Source organism: Pipistrellus kuhlii, unplaced genomic scaffold (assembly GCF_014108245.1).
Source record: "Pipistrellus kuhlii isolate mPipKuh1 unplaced genomic scaffold, mPipKuh1.p scaffold_m20_p_3, whole genome shotgun sequence".
NCBI lineage: Eukaryota > Metazoa > Chordata > Mammalia > Chiroptera > Vespertilionidae > Pipistrellus > Pipistrellus kuhlii.
In genome coordinates this window covers 84,457,960-84,482,254 of record NW_023425529.1, presented here as the reverse complement: position 1 = coordinate 84,482,254, position 24,295 = coordinate 84,457,960, and the positions used below count along the sequence as shown (strand labels likewise).

Genomic DNA, 24,295 nt, shown 5'->3' with positions numbered 1-24,295 from the left:
CTCTCCCAGCCGGTGACTGCACGGGGCCGGTGGGCAGGCTGTGGGCTGCCAACTGAAGAGCTTGCTCACGGCTCCTCAGGCCTCCAGCACTTCTGCTGTGTCAGCTCCTACTGCTCACAGCCTGTCCCACATGGCTTTGGTGTTGCTTAGTGCTGGGCGAGTAATCTGGTTTACAGCCCTTGCCTTTTCATTTCAGAAACGAGCAGCAGTGAGTTCTAGTCTCCCCCGACACCCCCATCTCCTCTCTGCCCTGAGCCTCTAGGAGGCACCCCCTCTCCAGGGGAGGGAGGGAAGGCAGTTGGAATGAGAGGACCAAGGGGTCCTGCTCAGGGCAGATAACTCCTCAGGAGTCCAGGAGGGTGAGGGCGAGGGCAAAGGGCAGAAAATGGAGCAGCCACAGCTGCTGACATGGAAATATAATGCTGCATTGCTGGGGCCGCTGGCCAAGGGCTCACTCAGCATCTTGGACCTGGAGGGTCCTGGGGCGTGGGCACAGGCCCGGGCAGGGCTCAGGGGACAGGAAAGACTTCCCTGTCACCATCTGCCTCCAGACCCAAGGCAAACATGGACTGACCCCCTGGCCCCTCCTCCTGCCACCCGGGCCAAAGAGCTGGGGGTGGTGGCCCCTTGCCTGCTCCCAGAGCTAGTGCAGCTCACCCAGCCCTGGGGGCACCGGGAGAGAATGGACCCTGGGGCTTCCTGTTACCGGTTCCACTGCTGCCTCCCTCTGGGTCCTCGCTGGGACCTTGCGTTGCCTCCCTGTTTTTCCATCTGCATCTCTGGCTTAATCATTTTCAGGTGGAACCTCTCTGGCCCTCTCCATCCCCACATCCCACCAGCATGGCCGCCCTGCTCCCCCAGCCCTGTGGCCTATCCCGCTGACTGTCACTGATGTGGCTGCTGGCTCCAGAGGCCAGAGGGGGAGGCCCTGGGGAGGCGGAGAACCCTGAGACAGCCTTTGCTCCTCCTGGGAGGGCTGCACAGAGACCAGCAGGAAGTCCCTCTGGTGTTTGGACTCTCCAGACAGGGGAAGAGTCACAGCATTACTTCTACCTCCAAGCCAGAGCCCTCCCCAGGCCTCCGGGGCGCTTGTTCCCGCAGGCAGGCCCGGCTGTGGGGCGGGGAGCCCGCTCCTGCCCCAAGAGCCAGGAAGGAAGGGCAGGCAGCGTCCCTGACTTGTCCCACACTCTGCTCTGGGTCAATTCTGAAGTCTTTGATGCCCTTAATCTCTGCATTTCTATCACCTGTGCATCTACTGGAAATTCTATTTTTCTCTCCTTAAGAGAAGATCGTGTGCCCCAGAGGAGTATGCAGCAGAGGCTCGGGGTTTATAACAGCTGTCAGTTCCACCGGGTCAGGGAGAATGGACAGAGGAAAGAACACACTTATGCAGGGAACTTAAGCTGTGAGTGTCAGAGCCTGAGAAGTTGGCCACAGGGGCACCTGGGTCTGACAAGGGAAAAGTAAAACCAGCGCCTGCAGGGTGGGTGCCAGCCTGGGACTAGGAGCCTAATGCTCTAGTGGGGAATAAACACCTGTGTGGGCATGACAACTTCTTCTAAGAAATCAAATGACCATGCAGTGAAGAAGCAGAGCCAGTGGCCATCCCTGCGAAGTGGGGAGCAGGCTCGAGTGCAGCCCTGCCCTGGACAGCCTCCACCAGGAAACACCACCAGCCGCCCCCCCCCCCCCCCCAGCCTCATCTCGTCTGCTGACTCTCGGGGTTCAGGGAATTACCCTACCACTAAATGTGTGACCTCAAAGCCACACCAAGTGGCCTCTCCATCACTTGAGTCAAAGTGAATCGGACTGGTCCAGTCACAGTGGAGCTTTTCTGCTTGCAGCATGCTGCAGAGGGCGGGTGGGTATAGAATAGCCCAATTTCAATGAGCTCAGGAATTCAGAAAATTCCACAGGTAACACTATGGAAGTGACCGGAAATTCAGCTGCACTTGCACTAACAAATCCCAGCTCAAACCTGCTACTGTGGCCTTAAACTCAGTACAAAGGAGCTCAGAAACTCGATTAAAGAAGAAAGTAATCGCCTGCTTTCCGGCTTCCTGCTGGATCATCTCCCTCCTCCCTTTTCCCCAGGAGGTCTTACTATGGAGACCTTCAAGCATTTGTCCACCCCATTACCGCTGAGAACCCTGGGAAAAACGCTTGAAGGTGCAACGTTCCCACGTCAGGTTAGGGCTAGAGGCTTAGCTAGTGGGTCTCAGGGTGTTTAACAGGAAATTGCCCTTGGGTCCAGTTCTCTCCCAGTGGCTGGTTAGACAGTCAAGATCACAGTGAATTATCACCCAAAGGGAAGTTCAGGGAGGGGAGGGGGACACCATTACACAGACAGCACGTCACAGCGCCACGAGACCAGGCAGGCAAGGTGCAAGACGGACACGGTGGCCACATGCAGCAGGAGCCAGGCTGGGCTCTGGGAGACTTGGGGTCCAGTGGTAAGAGTGGGGGGTGTTAGAGGAGTCACAGAAGCTCAGAGCGTGGTCTGGAGGGTTGGTCTTACCATAAGGGGAGAGCATTGGCTATGTTCAGATGGCTTTAAAGAAAGGCAGATAGAGATAAGCTGTAATGAGTCTCCAACGAAGAGATCGGTATTCTAGGTCTTGGCTAACAGGAGCAACACAGTGGCAAGAGAGGGCAAAAGGTAACAAGTGACAGAAATACCAACCACAGGCCTGGTGGGTTCTGCACCGTGAGTGTGGGCTCTGCATAGCTGGGTCTCACGTCTACCAAGGACCCATCTCCACCACACATGAAAGAGCTCACACCCAGTACAAGTGAGATCTTCTGGACTCTGTGGATGGAGGTCTTTCTCTGACTGGCTTATTTCACTCAGCAAAACCTACCACTTGTTCTAAGATAGCTTCACTCACTCTAGCTCTACCCAGCATTGCCACCGAAGGAGCTGGCAAGCAATGACCCCTCGGGTTTCGGGGGAGACTGGGTTTTAATTCTCACTGTGGAGGGTCTAAAGAGGTGGCCTCACCTCCCTCCATAGCAGGGGTTCGTCCTCAGGCTGAGGCTCAGGCGGGAGGCTGTCCCGCTTAGCTACTAGTCTATAGGTGTGACCGATGTGTGGGGTTGTGTTGTAAATTGGAAAGCTCTGCACACAATTTAAAATATGATTGCTAACACCCAAGAAGCTGCTCTCATGGGTCAGACTGCTGAGCTCGGTTTGGGGCAGGAGCTGAAGACAGTGGCCACATTGAGTGCCACACAGCTCTCTGCCCACTTCCTGAGTTTGGTCCTGAAGACACCCTCCCATTCTCCCCACCCCCATTCTCAGCTCCTAGAGCCGAACACCTGCCTGATCTGACCTCCTGAGCTGTTAACTCTTTCTAGAAGGTGGCGACTTTGCTTTTACCCTCTGCTTTCAGATGGCTGCTCTTGTGTTTCTGTCTTTAAGGTACAAAGAAACGTTGTAATGGATTTTTGAAGGATAAAAATGTGCACAACCAGACATTTGCTTGCAGACTTAAAATACTCCTTTGGCAACAAATGTGTTGGTAAGTTCCTTTTTCCATAGCAAATCGGTAGGATTCTTTTGGGGAAGGATGGAGGTGCTGGTGAGGCCAGGGAAGGAAAGGGCAGGGATGCTCTCTAGCCATTTGCAGAACAGTCCCATCTCCATTCTGCTTCTGGAGGAGCACGAGCTGCCGGCCAACCTACAGGCCTGGAAGCTGGGCTCAGAATTTGACTAGCAGGCTGCGATAGAACATGGACACACACACACACACACACACACACACACACACGGAGGGAATTCAGGAGGGTCAAGTGCTTGTGCACCTGCGTGAATGGTTCTGTGTTTCTGAGGCTTCAGTGAGGAAGGGAGGGGGAGGGTCATACAGAGGTCAATCTATTCTACACATCATGCCCAGGCACCAGGCAGGGTTCCCAGCAGCTTGGATCCACCCTGAAAACTCCTCCCCATCCCATCCTGCTAAAAACCCTGGGCAAAGCCTGAAGGTCCTCTGGGTCATTCACATCCCAAATAGGACCAGAACGAAAACAATTTAGAGAACTCACCTGAGTCATCTGGTCCAAGTGAATAACCCCAGCCATTAAAGAATTTAAACTATTTGTTTTATTTCATTTTACTTTTAAACACGATAGAATGCTTCATTTGGAATGTTTAAAGGTCTTAACTGCTTTTCTATGATTGATTTTTAGCCTCTTATAGCTCCCACTTAAGATCTCATCTATTTAAGTCATGTTTTATTTCAAAATGTAGTTTAGGTTTGTTCTAATCACCTTGATCCTATCTTGTTATTTTAATATGTATTGATTTAAGAATCCTCATGATACGTCTCTGCAATGGGGGGCAAGGAGCAGACAGGGGAGCTGTGAGGGCAGCAGGGAGTGGGAGGACGGGAGCCTGAGATCCTGCATTGGGTCCCCAGCCGGTTAATGAGACCGGCACTGTGGGAGAATCACACAGATTAAACGTTTTCTCCAGCTTTAGACAATACTTCCTAAAAGGCATGTTTGTCTCTTTTTGCTCAGTCCCTCTACCACCCCCCACAACCCAGCCCCCCAATCTCCTGCCCTGACAGCCATGAGCTTGTTTTCTATCTATGAGTCTGTCTCTACTTTGCTTGTTAGTCCATTAGATTCCACATGTGAGTGAGATCATGTTGTCTTTCTCTGACTGGCTTATTTCCCTTAGCATAAGGCTCTCCAGGTTCCTCCATGCTGACTCAGATCCTTCTTTTTTATTGCTGCTTAGTATTCCACAGTGTACATGTACCACTGCCTTTTCATCCACTCATCTACTGATGGGCACTAGGGTCAGAGGGCATTTTTGAGTTGCTGGGGCAGTGTTGCCTGTGAGCCTCACACAAGCCTGTTCTGTTTACAAAGTGCACAGTCTCAAAAAACAAAAACTCAAAAACTAACCATTCATAATAAACTCTCAAAGCAATTACAGAATGAATCTAAGTGGAACCAACAGGAAGAAGCCTAACACACAGCCCTTGCTCTCGAGAACCCACAGTCCACAGACATACCACCAGCCCCCAAAGGACATTCCTAGATGACCTGGTGAGGTCATTCCTGTCTTTGGTCCCTTGCCCAGCTGCAAATGGAACGCCCCCCCCCCCCCCCCACACACACACAGCTGTGAGCTGGAAGGGAAGACTGGGCCAGCTGGACCCGGGCACCTGCACTTTCAGCCAACTGTTTATTGTTGGCTACTCTCTGTGACTCCCTAGTTCTCTTGAAAAAAAAATACCTGATGCCCTAATCGATGTGGCTCAGTGGATAGAGTGTTGGCTGGCAGACTCAAGGGTTCCAGGTTCAATTCCGGTCCAGGGCATGTAACTTGGTTGCAGGCACATACCCGGTAGGGAGTGTGCAGGAGTCAGCTGATCGATGTTTCTCTCTCATCAACGTTTCTAACTCTCTATCCCACTCCCTTCCTCTCTGTAAAAAATCTAATAAAATATATTAAAAAAAGAGAAAGAACTACTTGGCATAGGTTCTACTTTTTGAGCTAAACTTAGAATTAGTTGGTAGCCTGGAGTCCTTGTGCCATCCATCACAGACCCTTTTCCAGAGCTGCTCCTTGTTCCCTGAGTTAGCTCCATCCACGGTCTCCTGGGGAGGGGGGTGGTAGGACTCCCTGAAGATGTACGCCCAGGGGCCCGGAGACCCTACTGCCCTCCCCTACGAGGCAACGGAGCTGCGCCCCAGCCCCGAACATTCTGGCTGAGCTTGAATTCTGTGCTGTATCCACTAATGGCAGGTGTGGAGTGAATGTCTAAGCAACCAATTTTTTCATCTTTGTTTTCTAATGATCTGGTAACCTTCAAGGCGCTAAAGATATTGGGCCAATTAACTAAACTTGTTCATGCAATTTGTATACTATAGTAGTGAGGCAGAGGTGGGACATTTTCAGAAAGAGTACTGGCTAGTGGTTCCAGCTAACAGGTTAAGGGCAAATAGAGAGGGAAAGCCAGTTAATGTGCTACAATTTACATATGCAGATTAGCTTGGTTTGGTATAACTGGCAAGGCCATAGGGGTGATACAGGGCAGTTATTAAGAGAAAATCTCTGAGTGAAGTTTAGGATCAAATCAGAAGTGTTGCCTCAGTGGGTGAGTCAGTTTCTGGAATATACTCACTGCTCCTGCTCACTGCGGCACTATCTCTAGACCACACAGAGGCTGCCTGGGAAACCCCGGGATCACAGGAGAGGCAGAGAGATTCTCCTAGTGGAGGGATTTCCCAGGAATATGACATCAGTGGCATGTTTCCCAGTTGTTAACATTACCTTTCTTTCAAGAACTAAAAGTTGTTGAAAATAGCTCCTATCCATGTAAAAAAAGATGTTCTCCCTCCCCCCATCCTTCCTCCTCTTTGCACAGCCAAAAAGGGGGAGATTACTAGGGATTTAGGGGCTAGGTGTAGATATCTAAGCTGGAATACCCAACAAAGTTGTCTTCCATAATTCTCTTGAGATCAGTTGATTAGAGAACATTTTAAAGAGCTCAGAAGCCTCCGCTGCCCCCTCCTGGCCATGTTGACCTTGAAAGGCACAGACTCCTCAGAGGAGTCTCAGAGGAACTCCCTCCAGGGCAGGCTGGCTCCCCGCTGAGTCAGGAGCAAGGCCCACAGATGGGATGCCAATTCCGATGGCTGCTGTTGAGGCGATGGCTATAATCTCATGGCCACCAAGCTTCCTCATTCCTCTGAACAGGAGGCAAGGGCAATGCTACTGGAGTGTGTGAGTCTTTTACTGGGCACCCTGCTGAAGAAGCTTGCTTTTCTTTTTTAAAATCTTTTGTCTAAAACTTAGAGGGTGACTGTGATAGAAATGTTATTCCATTCACCTGAAGGGCAGATTCCAGCTGGCAATGCCTCCACCCCACCCCATGTCAAGCTCTGCGTCTCTGCTTTTGCTGTCTCTACTCTCATCTCAATTTGATCTGCAAGAGAGGATGGTTAGTTCAGCTGTGAGAACACCGTGGTGCGGTGGAGGGCTGAGGGGTCGGGGCTCTGTTGGTGGAACCCCAGTTAATTTGTGGCCAGAGGACCATTATGAGGTTGATACCACACAGAAAAGACTGGGAAAGGCAGAGCAGGGGCTTCTAGAAACCAGTGTGGTGGCCAGGAGCCAGCAAGTGTCAGTTAATTGGGGGTGGGGGGTCCTCATTATTCTTTTACCTCCTCTTTCCACCAGGAGAAAGGAGCACGCAGGGACTAGTGTGGCCTGCAGATGCCAGGGATTTGGGAGATGCTGCCCTCAGGGCCACCAGGGATGGCCGCAGGGAAGGCGTGCTTAGGAGGCCAAAGTAAATATGTTTTAACCTGTAACCTTCCAAAGTTGAATTTGGAGCCTCCTTGCTAAGGAAGATGCAAAGATTAAAGAACCATAAGTCAACTGGGTTACAGACGCTGAGGGTAGATGCCAAAGGCTTTTAGATATGAGCGCAAATGAAGGAAAAATGGACACTTGAAAGTAGTTCTTACACAGAATTTCTTTTTTGGTCTGGAATGAATGGGAGATGTAAACAGATCTGTGGAGGAGGAGTGGTAAGAAGAGGAAGATGGGGCATTATGAGGGAGGCAAAAACATTGGATTCAACAGGGCAGGGAAGAAATGAAGATAATAAGCCCAAAGATGACAAGATGGAGAGTGGAAAGAGCAACAACCCTGCCCCATGCCCACCCTGTTGAAAATTCCCTGGCTGGCATCTGTTTCTCCAAGGAAAACTTCTAGCCAGAGATGATCCCTCATGAGTCTTTGTGGCCACAGGCATCCGGATGAAACGCCCCTTCAGAACCTCTCTTTTGGAGACTTTTGGCCCCGAGGGGACTGGTGAGAGGTGCAGGGCCTGGATGCTGCTGTCACCTGCCAGGTACTCACGCTAAACGAGACTGATTACCAAATTGCCAGGGCAGCTTTATCTTCTCTGCAGAAGGATGGCCCATGTCCAGTCATGCAAACAAAAGAAGCCCATAAAGAATAAATGGATGGAATCAATTGTCAGCAGTGCTACCAGCATGACAGAATTCCATAGGAGGGGAAGAAGGAGGGAGAGAGGGGGGTGAGAGCATCCCAAAGGACGAAGAGTAGGAGTGAAGACAGAGAGACCCATAAAGGAAACAAGAGGAAGCAGATGATTCCCAAGGAAGGACAGATATGAAGAGTAAATGGGTGTGAACAGAAGTGGCGATGATTTGGGGGCATTTCTGAGCCTGCCTGAGGCCAGCTCTCTCACTCTTCCACTGGCTCTGGAAAATCCCAGGCCCCTTCGCCTTAGAGGCATTCTGGCAAACACAGAACAGGAACTTGCTCAGCCTGTGAGACCTGAAGTGACAGACACTGCTCAGGCCCAGGTGGCTGTCTGGGCAAACCAAGGAGTGTGTTGTGACAGCTTCCGTCCACTCTTCTGTTTTAGATGAAGGAGAGGGTTGTATATAGATAGAAGAGAGAGAATAAAGAAGGGGAGAAAATTCGAGGAAACCAAAAGAGAAGGGGCCTTGGTTACAAGGCAGAGGGCACGGGGAGCTAAACTGTCAGATGATCTGACAGCTGAATTAAGAATCCAAATCAGGCTGTTCGTCACAAACAAGCGAACAGGTTTCCATGGACCTTTTGGGCTGAGCATCCATGCCTCATCTCAAGGCACAGTTTTGGGAAACTGGCTGAGGGCTGCTTCGCCAGCCTGGCTGTCCTGCCACACTGCCTCCTGCGCTCCTTCGCTGCCCACACAGCAGCCTCACCCTCCAGAGGCTTTTGCAGTGGCTCTTCCCTTTCAGCCAGACTGCCTGCCGATGGTCACGGTGTTAGCTCCCTGCTGGGCAGAGTGGGTTCGGCCACTGTCTCCAGGGCCAGCTTTACGTCCAAGCAGAGGAGGAAACTGCCCTGTCCCACACCTGGAGGGCGAGGCTGGGGAACTGCTTCCTCATTCGGTGTGGTCTTACATGAGACACACAGATATTCCACCTTTGGGGTGGCCATTACCCTCTCTTCTTCACAGAAAAGGTAGCTGATTGAGCCACCCCCACCTTAGGATGAATTAGTGTATTGGAAATAAGAGACCTTGGTCGCATTCGTCTTGTTGTGGGGACGGATGTGAGGAGGCTGGAGGGAGCTCCGTCAGCGACAGGACGGACCCAGCAAAGGGAAATGGAGGTGTATGAGAGCCTCACCCAGCTTGGCCTGACACCACCAATCAGGCTTTCATTTACCGTAGAAGTAGCCCAGGCCACAGTGAGCACCGTCATTCAGACAATGTCTGGCGATGTCTCTATCTGAGCCCCTGCACTAAACACGCAGGACTGAGATCAGGGGCCAGGTTCTGGCTTGCCCTTGCTGTTAAATGATGTGAGGATGAGTGAGCTGTTCCTGCCTCTCCTCCAGCATCCTCATCTGTAAAACTGTGTATCTGGGGCTGCTTCCCAGCAGGTGCTTGTGAGTCAGTGGAGATGGATGGTCTCCAAAGCTGCGTTCTAACGTTTTTGTGTGACCCCATTTTCCGCCTTTACCCCTCCTCACACCTCGGGGGGCACCCGGCCCTGCCTTTCTCATGCCACCTGTTCCCTTCTCTGCCGAAGAAGGGTCAGGAAAAGGCACACCAAGAGCCAGGTTGAGAGCCCACACAGGCATCCTGGCTGAAATGTGGAGGGAGGGTTGGCGCATGCAGGCTGAGCATTCTGACTCAACCCCGGGGGGTGGGTGCGCAGCAAACACTCTGTGACTCAGAATGGCTGCTTTTCCCATCATTCCAGGCCCTGAAGCCTGAGCAGGAGCCAAAGTTGCTTCATTATTTTTATGGGGAGCTGGTAAGAGACAGTTACTCAGAGCTGTGGTGAATAGGTGCCACTGGCTCAGGAGCTGGGGGAGGGAGGATTTGGGGCCTCCATGTGCTCATCGATGGACACTCCCCGGAACTGAGTCCCAGGCCCATCTTGTACCCTCTCCCATTTTCTTCTCAAGTGCCAGCTGGGCCTGCTTTACAAGAGCTTTGCCCTCCTCTTCAGAGCCCCATTAACTAGGTGCATGAGCCCAGGGCAGCTGGGGCCCCTTGGTCGGGCATTGGCAGCATCAGCGGGCACAGAGAGTTAGGTTAAGCCTCTCTGCCCCAGGCTGTGATGCTGGGAGTGCACTGAATGAAGGCCTGTGAGTGACAGGGGTCCTTCATGCCCAGGCCAGACTGGCCCAGGCAGTTAGCTAATGGACTCTGTGGAAACGCAGTTCTACCACAGAAATGGATTTGAATCCCAGTCTTTCCACCCATTGGCTACAGGCAAACTGTTCATCCTGCATAAGACTTGGTTTCCTTCTGCAGACACTAAGCACCTGGAAGTGTTAATCTGACTGTGTGTGATGTCCTAGTAGGCTGCCTGGCACATGCTCATCAAAGCTGCCATTCCCTCTTCCCCTTCCTCTCCTCCCTGCCTCCCTGCCTCTCATCAACTGAGATCATAGCCTGGGCCAGCGTTACTTTGTTTTCCTGCTCCGGTCACTTCAGTGGATAGCGTGCTGCCTCCTAAGCAAATCCTTCTGCTTTTACTCTCGCTGACCTTCTGTGGAGCTCTCCAGGCCTCACACAACCTCTGACCTGCTCCTCAACCTGAAGGTCCCTCCAGGCCTCCTCCCGGGAGAATTTCCACATGAGCCACCCAAAGACAGGGAGCAGATCCCCACACAGCCCTGGAGCCGTATGAAAGGAACTCCTCCTCAGAGCTGGAATCCGCAGGGCAGTGAGAGGAAATGGAAATCTGCCTCACACTCCAGAGAATGTCCCATCCAGAACCCAGGGGTGCTGGAGTCGCAAAGGCCCTCCGAGGCCATCTCCACCTGCCCCTTGCCCCTTTTGCTTTCAAGGAAGCTGAGGACCAGAGGATGGGGTCAATTACTCTAAGTCACAAAGCTTACTAATGCCAGAGATGGAAACAGAACACAAGCTTCTTGATTTGCAATTTGGGAATATTTCTCTGTATCCATAATGTAAGAGCCCAGGCCTCTCAGCACTCTCTATTGTGCAATAATCTCTAAAATACATAATGATAAAGAACAGTGTTGGGAAAGGTGTTGAATGACCAGGGACCCAAAATGATTCCAACTTGGGATGTTAGGGAGCAGTTTCTGATGCTCCAGGAACTTCCATTAACAATCACATGGCCTATGTCTTGGGCTTTTCCCTCTGGGAAATATAATTTCAGACCCAAGAAATAAAGGAACACCAGAGGCTTCCTTAGTGACAAGACGCTGCCCTTGGACTTCCCAGGGGACACGGAGGAAGGAAGCCTCTGACTGAGAACGAGGTGAGGCCTCGGAGAAGAGCAGTGGGAGCAGAATCAGTACAGCTCCACATGGTGGAGACTTCTGATCACCCTCCTGGTGCATTCTGCAGGGATCAGAGGCATCTCCCAGGGGGAACAGAAAGTGAACCCCAGGCTGGCTCTGAGCACCAAACGTCCCGCCCTCCTCACTGGAGGTCCCGCCCCGTTCAGTCCTGTCTCCTGTCTTTCTTTCTGCCCTGGGAGCTCTTCACTATTGTCATGGCTTTGAACACTACCTATACAACTCCAAGCCCCACCCTCAGACTCTATGTCTAACTGTCTACCTGCCATCCCCACTGGAAGGTGAAATAGATGGATCCCAACGAGTTCCTCGTGCAAACGCGCTCTACCTCCTGTCTTTCCCTGTTCATACCAGCTCCATCCTCCCACTGTTTAGGCCCAAACCTCACAGCCATCCTGGCCACCTCTTTCTCCCACTCCCACATCCAGTCTGTCAGGAGATACTGTCATTCTATTTGCAAAACAGACCGAGAATTGGACCGTTTTCACCACCTCTGTTATTGCTGCTTTGTTGCAGGCTACGGTCCCCTCCCACCTGGGTGATCATGTGCACCTTCTTCATGGTGTTGTGCTTCCACCTTGACTCCCATAGACAGCCAGCTGGCCTTGGGAAAAGTAAGTCAGATTAGGGGACACCTCTTCTCAGAGGCACCAGTGTCTCCCCTTCTTGCTCAGCGTAAAAGCCAAATCCTGCTCCTCCTCTCTGGTCCCCTCCCCTCTTCATCTCCCCTGCTCCTTCTGCATCAGTCACAGCCCTTCCTCCTGCCCCCAAAGTCCTCTTCCCAGGTATGTGCATGGGTAACTCCTCACTTCCATCTTATTTGAAATAGCACCTTCCTTCACTGCCTCTTAGCACCTCTGACCACCTCACAAGACACTCTTCTTTCCCAAAGCACTTACCAGCTTTCAAAGGACTATGACTTCCTTGTTTTCTGTACTCCTTGCATTGCTCACGGGTGGATTATCCTGACCCTAGACTGCCAGCTCATGAAAAGGGAGCTTTTGTTCTGTGAACTGAGGTACTCCAGGTGCCTACAATGGTAGCTGGCACACAGAAGAGGAGATGATATATATGGTGGGATGAATGAATGCTGGCTCCTGGGATGGGTGGGAAACCCATTTCCCAGAGGAAGAGGTGTCATAGGCTTGTAAAGGCAAGGAAGACAGAGAAGGCATTTATGGGAGATGAGCTTAGATGTGAGAGATGTTTGGAGGGCGGTTATGATGAATATGGCAATTATGTGAGGGAAGTGAGAGTTAATTTCTGTAGGTTTAAGAGTCAAAGACAATGAGTTACAGGTGAAAAGTCCTCATGGATCCTCCTGAGGCCAAGGTAAAGATAGATTCCTGCCAAATAGGACATATGTCTGGGAATGAGTATCTTGTGATGACAAGTAAGACTAGAAAATTCTGGGAAGACCTGGAGCGGCCCCAGGGGACACCTGGAGCTGTAAACCTCTTGCACGAGGGAGTGTTCGGACCCAGGAGCTGCCAGTGGCCTGAGGCAGAACCTATGGGCAGAGGGACCTACCTCTGAGACTAAGCATGATTGCTTATACAAGTTGTCATCCACATACGGACTGTCTCCGGGTGCAGGGCAATGTGCTGGGGAACAGCGCTGCCCAGGCGTGGGCATGGGCAGTGGTCAGTGAGCTGTGCTGGCTTTGGTCTGGCCCCACCTGTCGACCATCTCCAAGAATCTAACCATATCTGGGAAAGAGGGCTCTAACAGTGCCTGTGGGGTGTAAGTTATAACTAAAGATAACTGGCTAGAGCTGAGGACCTCCCAGCTATTCCAGCAGGCATTTGGCAAAAAAATGTCATTTGCTTGGGTGCCACAGTCTCTTCCATTCCACAGCACTTTATGGTTTACATAGAGTTTTAAAATAGATGCTCTTAGTTGAGCTTCAAAACATAGTTCCATAAGAGGATCACATTCTTTTGACTGGGGGAAACGCATCTTCTTTTCCAGAAAAAAAAAAAAAAAAAAAAAAAAGAAGCAAGACTCAGCCACTTGCCAGCTCTGACTTAGGTCAGCCCTCTCTCCTCTTTCCACACCGCCCCTGCCTGGTTTACAAGCCGTTCACTGTGTGGAGGGAAATAAGTGCCGTGTCTTGGGCAATGCCCCTTGCTCTCCATCGCACATACTGTCCCCATTTCGTCACCAGACCCCCCCTTCAGTGTGACTCTTCACCTTGGTCTAGAGGAGGAAGAGCCTGAACCTGGGGTAAGGGAGGCTGGTGAGAGCTGCATCCCAGCTCCAAGGGGGCTGATGTGTCATTTTTTGTGTAGACTATCAAAAATCGTATGGTTATTTTGAATATAAATCACAGAACATAAGGGCTGATCAAACCTGCTGGTGGAAGGACATATGAGATGCATGTGCTTATCAAAGGGCATCATGGATTAGAGAGAGAACTCGGGCGGGGCCCCATGAGTGAGGGGCTGGACTAGCTGCACGCCACAAAAGGACTTAACCTCTCCACCAGCATCTTCAGCGACAGCAGATTGCGGATGATAATTTCTGTCTGTCAGACTCGCAGGGTAGTTCAGTTACATGAGACAAATGCAAGGGTGAGTCGTCAGTAGAAAACCACGTACAAATGGAGGGTCTGCGGCCTTACGCTCCTTCCCTGTCCTGCACCCTCCCTCTCTGCCGATACATGACCACTTCATGTATCGGCAGAGAGGGAAATTTACACCTTAAAAGTTTCTTTTGCTTTGTCTTTGTTTTTCTTTTAGAAACGCTAACAGTTTGGGGGGAACTGGCAGGTTGAGTGTTGATGTGGGCCTTGCCGACAGTGGGTTCTCTCTGCATGCAAGGAGCAGCTTGCTGACACCGGCTGGCATTTCCCTGCTGGCTCTCAGGCTCCCAGTCCCTGGCACAGGCTTCATAAGCTCCTGCACTGCTGTCTGAAAATACAACCTCAGAGGGCAGGGCCCACTGCTGCTTTCTTCCCTGTCCTCTCCTTGAATTCGCCCTCAGTCCAGGGCACTGCATGGCGCCAGCTCCGAGCCTGAAGCGCTGGCCTTTACAGACACATGACCAACTCATGGCTCTGAATAGCATCTGAGATACAACGTGGGCCATCCAGCCTGCAGAACTGGGAGTGTGCTCAGGAGAGGTGAGGCAGAGTATGAAGGGAGGGGGACACAGAGCATGTGTAGGAGGACTGGTTTTTAAAAAATATAACCTGTCGTTCACTGGAAGAAGTCAAGGGCAAGTGTACACACACACACACACACACACACACACGACAAAGACAACTAGGGGGATCTGGGAAACAGAGAGGCAACCAAATCTTGAACCAGGGGTGCGTGGGAGGGTGCTAGAGGTTGAGGGAGTGTATGGGAAGCGTTACAACCTCCTTCAATGTCCATCTGCTGGGAGGGGGCAGACAGGGCTTTCATCAGGGAAGTCAGGCAGATAAAATGACACGTCAGTTCCACTGATGGGGAGCAAAGTATGGAGGAGAGGGGATGTGGAACACCGTGGGGAGATGGTGGCGGTTGGTAGGGCAGTTTCAAACATTTTTGATCCAAACCGGACAGCATCTACTCCATGCTGTTATTCATGGTTCAGTGCATCAGGGTTTTGTGCAAACATTAACAAGTCTCTTAATTAAGGAAAAACTATGACAAAAAATTAATACATCTTTAAGACTACTGCAGAGGGCTTGCCTATAGATAAAGAGAAGGTTTAATTAAACATGCCAGGTAACAAAAAGACATGTGCAGGAACTGGTAGGAGCTGTATAGGAGGAGGCAACTCTCGGGGAAGGCAGCAGGAGGCCTCGGAGCGCAGGGGCTGGGGTTCTGTCTGGGGCCAGGGAGCCAGGGCAGGGCGAGGGGCGGGAGTGGGAGAGAACCAGGCGGGTACAAGAGTCCATTCCTTGGGTTCATGTGGGAGGGAGGTGCTGCTGCCCCAGCAAGAGGGAGGAAAGACCTCAGAAGGGCTCTCTCTCGGTGGGTCACCAGCCACCTGGCTCTTCGGCCACTCCAGAGAAGAGGGGTGCAAGCAGGGCTCTGCACATGACCAGTTCTCTTCTCTCCCAAATGGGCCTGGAAGGGCCGGGCTGCCTGCATGGGCTGCTGTTAAATCAGACAAAGCCCTTTCAGTGTGAAAGTCACGGGCCGGGCCTGGGGCTGATAATGCAGGCGAAGACCCAGCCTTCACTCCAGCGTCCCACTTGGAGAGAGCTCCTTCCCAAGATTCTGTGGGCGGGAAGGCGAGCAGGGAGAGGCAGAGGCCTGGGGGTGAGTGGAGTGAAAAGAGGTTTGGGTCCCCGCCCCAGCAGCTGCCCAGATGTAGCAAATGTCCCTTGATTTTCTCACTCCGTGCTCCCCATAGCTGCATCCTCCTATACAGGGTGAGTCATGCCAGGCTGAGAGTAAAGGGAGAGAGAAAAGGATGCAGCAATCAAAACTTAAAGGAAAGGGAGACCTGTCTCGTTCCAAGGTTAAATAAATAATAACATTTTCAAAATAAAGCAACAAGAAAAAAAAATCCTCCAAACCAATATAAACAAACAAATGAAAACCAGTAAATGAAAATAAGGAGGTGGGGAGGAGAAAATAGGAAGAAAAACAATAAACCGGGGAAAGACAATGAGTGTTAGAGCAGGCACGGACAGTCAGGTCCAGACGCCAAGTACTTACGTTTACCTCGGTGATTGCTATATCAACAATGCTACCCACAACAATCAAGGCGTCAAACGTATTCCATGCATCACAGAAATAGTGCTGCATGGGGCAGAGAAGCCGAGGAAAGAGAGAAGAAAAAAAACAAAACAAAAAACCAACAACAAAGGAGAAAAACAAAACAAAAAGGAAGAGGAAAAACAAAACAAAACAAAACAAAGCATGAAAGAAAGGAGAGAAGAGAAAAAAATGAGAAAAGAAAGAGGTTACGTGGGCATAGTAAATACTCTCTTACCACTCTACAGTCCTGGTGGCTCAAACCTGGGTCACCTGGTTTTCGCAGGGTGGAGAGGCCTGACAAAAGCTAGGTTAGTTCAAAGGTTACGCCGGGCTGTGGCCACGTGGGAGGGCAGCTGGCGGCCTCCCACTGCCTGCTCCCTCCACTCGGCCAAGCTCCTGGGCCTGGCACACAGGGCCGAGCTGGGACTAGTGGAAAAAAAGGAGGAGAGGCTCCCACTTTTTTTCCCTCACAGGACGACGGCAGGTTCAATAAAAAGCATGACTAGAGGCGGGTAAAAACGGGAAATTAAAACAAATAAATAAAAGGAGGTAAAGAGAGAGAGAAAGAGTAAGAGGGAAACAGGAGGCAGAGGAAGAGGAAGGAGGAGGTTCCTGGGGAGGGCAGAGTCATACTCACATTAGTTTCACTGAGAATGACGTCAATTATGCTGCCAATTACGATGAGGAAGTCAAAAACATTCCAGGGATCACTAAAGTAACCCTACATAAGGGAGGGGCAGGCAGGATGGGGATTAAAAAGGAATATTAGACAGACAAGAACAGAGCAACAATCAGCATCAGAATCACCGTTCCGGCACCTCAGTGTTGCTGCTGGAGTTCCAAACACCCTCTCAGAGCCCAGGAGCCCAGGGGGAAAGGAGGTGTCAGAAGGCGACTAGTCCAATCCTTCTGCCCTGCCTCCCCATGGCCACACGGCTCCCCTTCCTCCAGACCATTCCGCTTCACCGCCCTCCTGCTCAGAAGCCCTGTCTACTTCCCAGGCAGCACAAGCTGCCATGGGGCATGGGTGTGGCTGGACTCTCTTTTCAGTCCACATTCAGCATCTCCCATGTCCCCAGCTCTCTTTTTCAGAAGGGCCTGTCTGGAGGCAGGGAGGGACCACAGCTGGATGACTCCTTAGAGAACAGGCTGTGGGCCGATGGGTGATCTGGGAGCTAAAGAGAAGCGACCAGTGTGGTCCGGAAGGGTGGCCAGGTCGTCTTAGCTCAGAGGTGCCTCATGTAAAGTTCAGCAATGACAAGGGGACCACATCATTGAACAATGTCTATAAAGAGCTGGACTTTATGCAGACAGAATGGCCGTCACCTTGTTCCAGCTCTGGATAGGTCCAAGAATTTTCAGGGGCACCTCTGTTGTGGCAAAGGCTTTCCTGACTGAAAAGAGACATTGTCCAGGTAGGTCTCATAGCTGGGGAGAGCAGGACATGGCCCTATGCTCTCCTAAGCAACACCTGCCCAGGCTCCTGTCCCAACAGTGACATTCTGACATAGGATCCCACTGAAATGCAGGTGCCACCAAAGTGAATGAAGTTATCAAAGCCTTTCTTGAGAACTGGGTTGACAGGGATAGTCTGGGTAGCGGGTATGGAAGGGAACAGGATTCTTAGGAAGGAGAGATTCTGGCATGGAAGAGGAGGGACAGTGTCCCGTTTTTACCACTTTACCCTGCACCTATGGAATTTTATCTCTGCCATATTTAGAAAAGGGAAGAGATGAATCCTTTTGAAAGACTTCAAGGTACTTAGACAACTGGTCAACAAAGGATAGGTGGTCCCAGGTTCCCTAGAGGATTCCAGGAGTCCTGGGTAGACCATTTGCCTCTCTGTGAGGTGAGGGATTTAGAGAGCAGTGCTGTGACCACATGGGCATCTGCTCACAGGTGAGGAAACCCTAGGGACAGGACAGCCACATTTCCCACGGAGAGGAAAGGACCTAGTACTAAAGACATTTGTCTTCTTTAAAAAAGGACATTTGCTCTTTCAGTTTTTAAAGAAATGTCTGCAAAGGGGACAAAACAGGACTGGAGCCCCTTTGCTGAGCAGCACCAGACCTTTCCTCTCCTCTAGCCACCGGTTGGGGCTCCCGGGAGGTGGAATTCCAGAGCCTGGTGAGTGGGTCTGGAAGCACTCAAGTTCTCCTGAGAATTTCCCAGGTCTCTCTCCCCAGCCCTCTAGAAGGCTGCCAACTCTCCCTTTTTATTTTTTGTTTTTAATATATTTTATTGATTTTGTACAGAGAGGAAGGGAGAGAGATAGAGAGTTAGAAGCATCGATGAGAGTCATCGATCAGCTGCCTCTTGCACACCCCCTACTGGGGATATGCCCGCAACCAAGGTACATGCCCTTGACCGGAATCGAACCCGGGACCTTTCAGTCACCAAGCCGACGCTCTATCCATTGAGCCAAACCGGTTTCGGCTCCCTTTTTATTTTTTACTCACAAGAGCCATGAGTCTGTGTCTTCCATTTCCTCCTGGCTCTATCCAGCTCCCTTAACTTCCCCACTTCCCAGCCATGCCCTTTCCAGAGGGATCGCAAGACACGCTGTCCTAGGGCTGTTATTCTTAGTGTGGGAGGTCAGGTCACAGGGAAAGGGGCCTCTCGGTTCCCAGGCATTTCTGCCAAAAGAAAACAGAAGTGCCACTGTGGAGACCTCGCATGGTCAGGCCGGGGAAGCAGAGGTTGGCCAGGGCATGGGTTAGGTGAGGGTCAGCCTGAATACATGGCTTTCTTGTTGGCTTCCCAGAATATTTTTCTGAACATACTAGACTCTCTGAGGCAAAGAGGGGCCTCTCTCTCTCATCTAAATCAGATGTTATGAGCAGGAAACAACCAATTCCCTCCCAGGTTCTCAGATGTCATTCTCAGGGCAAATGGAGAGGGCTGGTTTTGAAGGGAGGAAGGTAAAGAGTGAAGGCCCCAAATGGACTATAAAGATGCATATGTTTTAAAATTAGAATCTGGAAAATATTGGGGGTTATCTCTAGATAGGAACACCATCTTTGTGGGTAGAGGTATTTCAGAAAGGAAGGGAAGAAGTCAAGGGGGAGAAAGGAGAGAAACAGGAATGAGAGCAGAGTCCAGGATATTCTGCATCCAGCCTAGAAAACATGGCAACAAAACACGGTTTGAAAGTGGGGACAGGAGGAGAGGTAGGAAGGTGGAAGGCTCAGGGCTCAGAAAGGAGGATGATTGGAGTCTTTCATCCATGAGAGACCTGAAACAAAATGGGTAAGTTGGCCTTGGTCTGCAACACCTCTGAGAGGAGAAAAGGGAAAGGAAGAGAGGCAGAGAACAGGCAAAGGCGAGGTTAACACACAGGTTAATCAGCTGGGGCACCAGGACAGGGGCCAAGACCTAAAGGGACCCTGTCAACCTCCTGGGTGTGCATCACGTGTCACCATGTCTCCTGGGTCTCTGTGTGCAGAGACAGAAGGAAACACCACAGTCAATTCCTCCAGGACCACGGCTGCTTCCACAGCTTCATGGCTGCCTGCTACTGGGATGGCTGGGTTCATGCCTTATGCCTTATGCCTTGCCCTTGCCTTCAACAGGCTGTGCTGCTGGAGGCTTTTGAATGACGTCTCTGGTCTATGGCAAGCTATCTGGTGGGCCCAGTGCCTGGGCCTCCCTTGGCTGCAGAAACCAGCCATGCCCTTGTCACCAAGGGTTTCTGGGGACCCAGCCCTGAGGAGATCTTTTGCATTTAGCCAGAATGCAGGGGCGAGGGACCATGTTTGTGGGAGGCTGTTGACAGGATCCCTTTAAGAGGCGGCTTTTAACCCTACCCTTCCACCCACCATCCCACCCTGCTGTCCCACAGCCCATCAGCCTTCCCAACCATTCCCTGAAGACAGCTTCAGATCTAGCGCTCAGGTCGGCCTCCTCCTCCCACTCTTTCAGTTGTCCCTCCCTCCCACCCATTCACACCCACTACCAGAAACAAGGCCCAACGCCTCCATTAGGTCAACAGGTTGTCCAAGGGGGACACCTGGCCAAACCCCTAAGCAGGCAGGGCCTGGGAAAATTACTTTCCCCCTAAACTCTCTGGAGTGTGAGAGCTTAGTGCTCTCTTATGCTCTTTCCCCTTCTCCTATTCTCCCCTAACCCCCCCTCCCCCCCACACACATCTATTTTTGCCCACCTCCTTATTTGCTGGAAACCACTGGAGATGTGGATTTCGGGGGTATAATGGAAGAAGGAGGATGAAAAAAAATCATAGGTGTTTTTCTCTTATACCTGCCACTCCTTCTTTCCCTGGGGACAGGTCCCAAACGGCAGGGAAGATACCAGGGCTAGGGACAGGGTTTTCCTGGATCTCCCTGAATGGTAAACCAAACCTCTTCATGTCCAGCTCCTCAGAGCCATGTGGGCCTGATCGCCCAGATGGGATGGTGCTTTCAGGGATGGATGTCTTTCCCTGCAATCCCTACCCCCTTTTGAGATGGGCTCTCCCCTGGCCATCCTCAGGTCTCGTGCTCTCCCCCCAGGCTGAGCAGCAGCACCCCTGCGATTGCTCACACCCCAGGGGTAACCCATTCTCCGAGTGCCGCTGGCCCTCCACTCATGGGCTTACGTGGCTGAGATAATGTAGACCAAATTGATGCCAGCTTCAGCAAACCATGATTAAGAAGCAAAAATTGTTGCAAAAGTCCATATGATGCATTTCCCACGCACAAGAATTTTGGATTTTCCTCTCTTTTGGATTATCTGTGTCCTGATGCACCACCATCATTGGAGCTATTCCAAGTTGAAAGAGTCAGCGTGGTGGTTAAGAGCTTGATTTCCAGGGTTGGGGTGAGGTGTCTGGGTTCAAATCCTAGCTCTGACACTTATTATCTGGGTAACCTTGAGTAAATGACATAACCTCCCATTCCTTAGTTTTCCCACCTATAAAGTGGGATAACCATAGGTTCCTGGTGAGGATTAAATGACAATAGCATTAGCTACTGTCCTGGTTAACCAGAGGGAATCTGCTAGGTAGGACCGACAGGGTTAATTTTGGGGGTGAGACAGCAGAGGGGAAAGGCAAAGCCCAGGTGTCTGTGGAAGGAGGAGGGAAGAGGCCAAAGGTTCTGGAATCCTGAGCTCACCTTTCGTCTGTCTCATCTTGAGTTACTGCTGAGTAGTGGGACTGTCTTGAGACTCACTCTGGCTGGTACCATTTTGAGATTAGTGACAGTATGCAAGTTATCATGGCTAACTTTTGAGGCTCAAGTTCATCTGGACAGTCAACTGCCATGTTCTTAAATCACTATTCATACCAGCAAAGACCAGCTTCCGCTCCTCTGCCAGGAGGGCTGGGGAGTGAGGCCTAAGCAGCCGAATGCTGACCCCAGAGAGCTGTTTCCTGTGCAGGTGGTAGGCTTGTGTCTTTGCCCTTGAATTCTGGATTCTCAGCTCCTTTGCTACTCAGAGCAGAGTTCACCACTATGATATCACAGAGGCAATGCCAGCTTTAAAGCAAGCTGGTGGTAAGAAGGAATCCATAGAAAATCTGCACCCCTGGGATTGTGTTGTGTATTCTTAGTAATTTTGACGCAAAAGTTGTTTCACTGCCATGACTTTGTTTTTTCTCTTTTCTATTCCTCTTGCCTACCGTCCGTGTATACCTCCGCTGGTCCAGCAGAGAACAGGTGAAGTGAAGGAGCACAGAGATGATGTGGCCCTGAGAGGAAAGCGGACTCTGGACTTTCAGTCTGTCTGGGGGTCTCTCCCCAAAGACCGTTCCCTTCCAGGGACACAGGAGGTCTAAGAGAGTTGAAGTGGGACACCTGAGTTGAGATTAGAAATGGAGCAGCTGGAGTTGAGGCAGAGAGTGGGAATAGATAGGAAAACTGACAGAGGAAGAGTTTCTGAGGGTGGGGGAGGGGAGCCCAACTGCCAAGAGATGGGGATGGAAGGGATGAAGAGGGATTACAGAAATCATGTGAGGAGAACAGCTGAGAGGATATTGATGGGAAAGGCCACTCAGGTAGAAGACAGGAGAGGAGGAGGAAAAGAGGAAAGCCCACCCAGAGGGTAGAAAATGGGGAGAAGGCATCAGGGAGAGAACAGGAGAGAGAGAGGGAGAGAGATAGAATTGGAGAGGAGATATGGGGGAAAGGAGAGGAGGGGAGGGGAGAGGAGAGGCAGGCAGGATGGAGAGCTCCTAGAGTAGGCCTGGGCCGCTGAAGTGACCATGCAAGTGGGACAGGAAACAGCGGGAATCCATGAAGCTGGAAGAAGGGGTCAGGGCCCCCTAGGGGAGGTGGGACCTAAAGTGCACGGGAGGGGGTAACAAATGGCTTGTACCTAACCCAGGGAAGGGGTTCCTGAAAGAGGGCAGAGCCCAGCCTGAGTGAGCAAGCATCTGTGCCAGGAGGCTGAGCGGAGGGGTTGGTGTGGGTAGGAGGCAGTGCCCAGGTCCTCTCAGGGCTCCAGGCTGCGGAGCTGAGGGATGGGTGGGGCTTGGGGGACAGGGAGGAGAGCTTCATGCAGCTGGGGAGGCGCAGTGGTGAAGCCTCCGTGCTCGTGAAGAGTCAGTGCCAGGGAATATCATGGAACACAATGGTAACTGACACCAAGCAGAGATAATATAAATTGCATTACATTAGGATGCCATTTAGGCATAACAGTAATCATGGAAATTAGCGGTGTCTCATGGAGAAGGCATAATGGAGCACACAGCTGCTCCCGGCCCTAGCTGCCTGGGAGGCAGCGAGGATCTCTGCCTTGTCTGTGGGCTCCCACCCTGCAATGTGTGCACTCAGAAATGCCCGAGGGCTCACACTGCACAGTCAGCCTGGGACAGCGGGGACAGAGGGCAGGAGCAGGGGGTGTGGTCAGGGCCTGGGGCCTTCTCCTGCGAGGGCCCAGGTGGTGTGGTGATGGGGGCTGCTCTCAAAATTTTTATAGGAATGTAAACTCTGAACTGGACACCATCTGCTCTGATTTGCCTTTGGAATTAAGTGTTTCCTTCCCCAGAAAAGTTTCAAAGGCCCTCATTCATTTATCTCATCAATGAGTGCTCACAGGTGCCTGGGTGCCAGGTGTGGGCCTGCAGACATGGCCAAACCTGGCACGTTCGGTCTTCTCTGCTGGGAGCAAATAAAAACTGCTGGTTATAGACCAAGCATCTTTGAGAACCTTCGCAAGTTCATCTCTGCCTCAGGAAGCTGCAGGTGCTCCGTGCTAATGCCAGCCCTGAGCTGATTTGTGCAAAGGACTCCTCCAGGATAGGGTGTGGCATGGACATACCCCTGGGGTGGGCAAGGGTATGCCCATGCAAAAGGCCAGCAGATGCCCTGCAGGTATGCAGGCCACTTTATAGTAAAATGAACAGCACGAACACTGTGGAGAGGCAGGGAAGGCAGAGAGCAGGCGGCCCTGCGAGCGGGGAGGACAGGAGGAGCAGCCAAGGAGTTTGGCCCGTGCAGCCTCTGTGACCTGCCTGTCTCACATTCTCTCCTGTCCAGTCCAGCTATTCCAAAGCCAGCCCTGGCAGGCCCATCCTACCATCTCCGTGCCCTTTCTGACATGATGAGCGGACCATTATTTAGCAAAGGCACGTGTGACCCTACTGCAATCATGAGATGCAATCTACACCCACTTTAGTGAACAAAATGAGCAGCTGTCCTCACTTCCAGAGGAGAGCCTTGAGCTGTGCAGACATGTTACCTCAGCCTCTGCTTCCTTCCCGTCAGATAGAGGGACCTGAGGTTGTGCCGTGCCTGCTGGTGGCTGAGATTGCCCCTGGGATTGTCGCAAGGTTTGAGCCAGGCTGCCCAATACAGCTGCATCCTAGATGGCCCCTCCTTTCCCCGCAGCACTGGCGGGAGCGCTGGCGGGGCCTCCTTTCTGCACACAGCTCCGCAGCTTTGGGTCCCTCTTCCCCTCCCAGTCTTGGTGTGGTCGAGTCTCTTTCTCAGTGACAGGAATGGAGATGGAACCAGCACACTCTCCCACCGGGCTTCTTTATACAGTGTGGATAATTTTCCACATTAAATAATTAAATGTAATAGCTAATACTACCCTTCCCACACAAGGCTTTATGCAAGTCATATAATTATTTTTTATTATTCATAGTGACGCTTGAGCTCTCAAGTGCCAGGCAAGAAGGAAACCTGTCACAGTGTTGCAACAATACGCAAATCCCTGGGTACAGGAGCAGGCGGGAGGCCCCACAACAAAGCCCATTTATGCCTGTCTGCCTGTGCCGCTCCAACAGGTACCCCGTGGGCATTCCACTGATATATAATAACCA

General features: G+C 51.5%; 1 protein-coding gene across 33 annotated transcripts in view; it reads right to left on the bottom strand.

Moving 5' to 3' along the window:
- CACNA1C (calcium voltage-gated channel subunit alpha1 C) overlaps positions 1 to 24,295 on the bottom strand; it is a 562,813-nt gene that overhangs the window by 47,255 nt on the left and 491,263 nt on the right. For 13 of the 33 annotated variants that reach the window (XM_045588403.1, XM_045588425.1, XM_045588420.1 and 10 more), the window contains 2 exons: positions 15,991 to 16,074; positions 2,519 to 2,551 (listed from right to left, as the gene is read on the bottom strand). In XM_045588403.1, the coding sequence (XP_045444359.1) occupies positions 2,519 to 2,551; positions 15,991 to 16,074 (117 nt within the window). Of the gene's footprint in view, positions 1 to 2,518; positions 2,552 to 15,990; positions 16,075 to 16,669; positions 16,754 to 24,295 lie in introns of all 33 variants that reach the window. The other 20 variants (XM_045588407.1, XM_045588416.1, XM_045588426.1 and 17 more) reach the window with 4 other exon arrangements.